Here is a 6,000-nt window from a genome sequence, read left to right as displayed (position 1 = left end):
CTAAAAGAAATTTTTAAATTATAATTAAATAATTAACATCAAAATTAATTAATTATGGATAAAATAATATGAATTTTAAACATTAATTCAATAAAAAAAATTAAGTGCAATGAAGTATTTTCAGAAAAATGTAAAAAAAAAAAAATGCTTTATCATATAAATAAATAAATCTTCTAATATGTTTTTTAGTAATTAATCTCATTAACATAAATATCCTTTCCTTTATTAAAACGACAAAAATTCTATTCGAAAAATTTCACCACATTTTTTAAGAAATATCATAATACATTGGAATATTTACAAGAAAGAGTAAAAGATTTTTTTTTCACCATTCATTTACAAAATCTAAAAATGAATATCAGGATTAAAGGGACCAATTGGTGTTTATAAAACAATATAAGTAGGCACCATCGAAATTCATTGTGAAACAATCTCTCACATCGAAAAAAACGAGATTCACATGTTCTTAGTTAAAAAAGAATTTGAGCTGACGCACATCAACTTGACGTTATACGTTATATCATTCTCCATCAATAGTCTCTAACACTAAAAAAAGTCCTGTTTGCACTGCTTTGTAGCAATGATACGTTTATTCTTTTAGAGATAGCAATTACAGATGCGAAAAATTGCTCTGAGTCTTATGTTGATAGTTCTTGACATTTCTTCTGTTATAATCTTCTCAATATATATATATATCCGTATCAAAGATCCAAAGTACCAGTGGCGAACAGTAAGTATTGAGAGAAATGTGAATGTAAATATAAAAATAGTTCGTTTTATATTTCTTGAGATCATCTATAACCGCTTCAGAATGCGATTGCAGGATATGACATAAACGCAGCCCCAGCTTATGGATAAGAGCCTCATTAACCAGAAACTCTTCCTCTAGATTCCGTAGCTGATGCAGCACACTTTTTTTCTACAAACACCAAATCACCAGGATGAAAAAATCTTCACTAGTTCTCCCATTTATTCCACTAAACTATTCACTTTTTATCACTGGCACCAGCATCATCTATACAAGTATGCTTGGGGCTGCATTCCGTGGGAGTAGGACTTCTCCCTTCACTTCGCAGCTGTGCCCTTTCAGAACTTAGTTTCCTCGCCGCTGACGTTGCCACCATGTCAATCACGGCGTATTGCACCGACCCCTGCTTTACTATAGGACTAGTAGGCTCAGAATCACCAACAGAAACTACTTCCAGATAGTTGAGCTCCTTGGAACTTTCTTTGGGGAACGTAAACTGTGACGTTTTTTCTGGAGATGAGAGGAAGTCCACATTTCCAGGAGAAGAACTTATGTATCCTGGCGAAGGAGAGTTCGTCTTATTGGCATTGTTATTGTTGATTACATTGTTGTTGGAACCAGTCTCTGAAGCATTGGTTGTATTGTCATTGACCACTTCCTCTGTAGGATTGAACTGTCCAGTCTCATCGGTGAAAGGCTTTAAACATGGGAGGTTTAGATGAGAACAATCTGTTACAGGAATGTATGGGCAGCCATCTTGTATAAGTACCCTATCAAAAGAATGGTACTCCTTTCCTGATCGGGGTCTTAGAGAGCTTGTGCAAGAGGTAGGAATTTTCATCAGGGCACTGCAGAGGTCATCAGTTCGGACGTATTCGCTGGCTCCAACACCACCGCAACCACTGCTTCCGCTTCCACTACTGCTGCGAGAGCACAATGAAAGCGATTCTATGTAGTCAGACATATCTGAAGAGGAACTAGACGTCATGCTTTTAGCGTCCAGTACCAGTACACCATCGGGGGATGTTACGAACTGGTGGCATTGCTTGCATTCTGGAAGAAAAATTGCATAAGTAAGTAATAAGGAAAATTTTCAAATCGAATATTTGTTCAAATTAGATTTCAAATGTAGTTTCCATCATAGAACATCATTTTTACTTATGCTAAATGAATGCAGATTTCCATATAATTAAATGAATGAGTAATTCAATATATACCGAATATAATATTATTCAGATAAAATATTTCCTATAATTCTGAATATATGTTTTAATTCGGAAAATATTCTATTTTATTATCAATGAAAATTATTTTAAAATATTATATTCTGAATATATATATTAAATTAAGGATAAACTCAATATATACCTTATCATTAATAAGGTATATATTGATCATTTTAATAAATAAATAAATTTATAATGCATACGTTAAGTTAAAAATTATATCATTATTCAAATAAAATTATTTTAAGAAATTACCAAGAAAAACTGCTGGAAAGCATGTTAATTGATATCTTTTTTATAAAAAATTTAATCATTTAATGACTTTCGATGGCAAAATTTTGATCATCAGCAAATCTGAGCTTTGTAAGTATTTTACGATATCTTTTAACAAACATATAAACTATTTGGATATCATATACTTGAAACCTGATATGTCTTCAAGTATGCTTAAGGTATGTTTCTATCTTAATTTTGCAGAAGCATTCTCAATCGAACATAAAAGAGTACAAAAATTTAGGCAATTGAGTTGTGTAAAGATTAACGAAAAGAACGTATAACACATAAATAATATTATTTATATTACTTATACATAATGTTACTTATACAGAAAGGTATAACATTATATCTGATTCAAAAAAATTATAAATTACATTTTATAGAAAGTTTAAAATTTACAGATTAAAGACGACTGCTAATAATAAAGAGATTAAAATTTTGTTATTGCTTAGATTTGTATTTAATATGTGAAAATCAATACCTGATATCAGAATCATTTTCGACTGATCTGAGCTTGATTTCTGTTCTTGTGATGCTTTGCCTCCGACTCCAGCAGAAAACTTCCTATCTGGAACAGGATGACGGTTAGCTGCATTCCCAGAATGCCTTCTAGGCAAAGATCCATGATAAGCTATAAAATGTGAAAATACTGCACCCTGACCACCGACTGATGTTGGTAGATGAGTTGATATCCCTGAATCAGTTGAGCTTGCTGAATGATGCTGAGACTGTTGCTGATTGTTGGGATTCGTTTTGCAAGGAACACTAGAAGAGCGTTTGATGCTAACTGGAGTTCGACTAAGGCTTTTATCCATGCTTTGGCTCATTATAACCTCTGGGTCCTGTGATAAGTCTTCTTCTGAGAGACGATACTCTTCATTGAGTTGCAGACAATCAGCAGATCTATGAAATGGATATTTTTGAATACTTTCTAAGAACAAACTGTCTGGTGATGATGGGGCTGATGATGGAGGTGTTATTTCATCTGTACTGAAAGATTTCTCTTTTGACCGAAGAGTTAATTTAGTCAGAAGTGGATGTTTGCGAGGTGTGGATTTCGGACTTGCCGTTGAGCAGGTTGCGTGCTGACAACTTCCTAAATCTTCTGGAGTCACCCCTTCCTGTCTGCCATCCGTCGAACTGGATCGTCCCCTTTTAAACATTGATACTTTTATATCTCCAAGCGAATTTGAGCGAGATGAACGACAGTGCTCAGATCCACATTTCCGGCCTCCGCAGGATGACTCACATTCCGAATTCTCTTTCAAATCACATGTATGGTCATGGAATGGCAACAGAACAGGCATGAAAGGTCTTAAAGGCAAAATTGATTGTGGCACAGCATCGCTTTCAATTACTGTATTACCTGTTAGTGTTGTTGAAGAACTTGACGTTGCTGAGGAATCAGCACTACTAGTTTGCGATGAAACAGGCGTCGATGGATCTTCAGCAATAGTCAGCTCTCTGGTCTCTGACGTTCCGGGTTGCATCAGTAAATAATTCCCACCAGAGGCTGACTGAAATTCTGTTTGATTAAATGACATCATTTCGTATACTCCATTATTTGATGGGGTTTCAATTTTCTTCTTAGGTCTTTTAGGAATCGTTTCTTGAGGTTTCTCACTGTCTTCAGGAATCGTACCATCCGGAAATGGAGTAGGAATTATATGTGAAGGCCTGACATCTAATATTTCAGCGTTTTCATAAAGAGACAGGGTTTGCAAGAAATGCAAATTCGCGTAATATGGAATGAGTTTTCCTGGTACCCCTTGACTTGTTAAGGCCGCCGCTGCTGTTTCTTGAAGATATTTGAGGTTGACATAAATGTGATTAGCATTGTCTTTTCTACCAACACGTGCTCCAATTGTATTTAAAAAAGGCATGCCAAGAACGCGTCCACATCCACAGTCAGGACCAGCCACAGGACATACGACAGGCGGTTGTCTACAACGGCAATTGAGATTGTGATCACTGCCACCGCGTTGCTTTGAATTTTCATTACCACTAGGTGGAGGGGGAGGACCAGCAGCTCCTTTGGGATTTACAGATCCATATTCTGAGCTATTTCTTCCAGCCAATCTTCTAGCTGTATCGGTGGTGCCAGTTTGATTCAACGAAGGAAGAAGGCTTCCAGGACATAAAAGCAAGCGTTGGCAGGAACACACAGGTTGTTGGTAATAACTAGATTGAAGGGGTTGACTAGGTTTTGTTGAGGTACCTCCTCCAAGAGTATTTCCATTATTTTCCTTTTCATCGCCTGGAATGTTGGTGTTGTCCATTTTATTAATAATCTGCAAAGTAAAAAAAATGAATAGCTATTTTAGGATATGTTGCATATAATTTTTAAAGTTGTGGTTTAGATTCTTATGATTTAAATTTAAATTTTAGAGTGTAGAATATTTTTATATTTAATTAAATCTCTATTTTCATGGACCTTCATGTTGTAGTTATATTTCAATTATTGATTTACCTTGAATGAATACATCTTTAAGATTTGATCAAATCGCCAAGAATAAGTGTATGAATTATTTAAGTGCTAGAAAATCTTCAGAATAGAATATTTTATGACATTAGTCGGTTGACAAACGGTTAACAGATTATGTGAGTTTAAGGTAAAAAGAAATATTAAAAGCAACGATATAAGATGGCCGAACTTAAAATTAAAGCCAATTAATAAAATTGATTCAAGATATAAATTGGTATAGCATAAACAGAAAAAAAAACTATTTACATCAACATGAAACAATGTTTGTTCTTTTGAAGAATTCATAAAAAAAACCACAGTTCATACGTTTAAAAGTACAATCAACGCATGAAATCACATTTCCTTTACTTGAAAATGGAAATTTCTGGCAAAGTTTTGTTGTATATTTTGGTGACAACATGCATTCTAAGCTCCATTATTCTTCCTAATATTATTTACAATTTTCTAAAAAGTATTTTGTCATACTTTGCATGATTATGAAGAACTGGAGTGTAATGTTTAACAATAAACTGAAAATTCATGAAACTGTTTCTCTTTTCATAAACGTTATAGATCGCTGCAAATTATTGTTGTGTACGAATCGTTTTGATTATGATTAAATAGCATTATCAGAGTTATTGAAAACTTTTGCATTCCAGACTGGATACGTATTATTGGCCTTTTTCTCTTTTTTCCATTTTTACTTTCTCGTATACGTAGTATAAAGAAAGCATAAAAATAGTCAAAAATTTCGAATTAGAGATTTTATCGATTTTCCACGTTTTAGACATCCCTGTGTTAGATAAACAAATTTTTATTAGTAAATATCCGTTTGTCTGCCTGTCTGTTACAAAGATAAATAACTAAAAAAACGATTGGAGCTAGTTAGTTCAAATTTCGTATACGGTTTTTACCCCGAATTTTCAGATTTCTGCCACATTTTAAGTAAAATCTGTTAAGAGGAAGTCCGTCTGTCTGGCTAGAAGTTAACACAATAACTATAAAATGAAGACAGCTAGATCAATAAAATGCGGTTCATAGATTTAACAATTTTAATATAAATACCTGACAAATTTTGAGCCAAATCTAACTACTGGTTGACTGTCTGACGGTCTATACTTTCAAAAACATATAAACTCAATAATTCAAAAACACATTGACATAAATGTATCAAACTTTGTATTTAATTTTATGACTACTAATGCAGATTTGTGTCAAATGTTTGTTTCAATTGGTTGAGAAACACGCGTCAAAATACAAATTCGATTTTCTGGATACTATTATGA

At 33.7% G+C, this 6,000-nt stretch overlaps 1 protein-coding gene across 1 annotated transcript in view; it reads right to left on the bottom strand.

Moving 5' to 3' along the window:
• Window positions 1–223: 223 nt before the first annotated feature.
• LOC129980530 (uncharacterized) overlaps window positions 224–6,000 on the bottom strand; it is a 376,005-nt gene continuing 370,228 nt past the window's right edge. Inside the window, exons 10-11 of the mRNA XM_056090871.1 lie at window positions 2,732–4,541; window positions 224–1,801 (exon numbers count right to left, since the gene is read on the bottom strand). Of these exons, the coding sequence (XP_055946846.1) occupies window positions 987–1,801; window positions 2,732–4,541 (2,625 nt within the window). The 3' untranslated portion in view covers window positions 224–986. The remainder of the gene's footprint in view (window positions 1,802–2,731; window positions 4,542–6,000) is intronic.

The sequence above is a fragment of the Argiope bruennichi genome, chromosome 8, assembly GCF_947563725.1.
Source record: "Argiope bruennichi chromosome 8, qqArgBrue1.1, whole genome shotgun sequence".
Taxonomy (NCBI): domain Eukaryota; kingdom Metazoa; phylum Arthropoda; class Arachnida; order Araneae; family Araneidae; genus Argiope; species Argiope bruennichi.
Note: the sequence above shows the minus strand (reverse complement) of the source record. Positions and strands in the feature narration are given on the sequence as shown.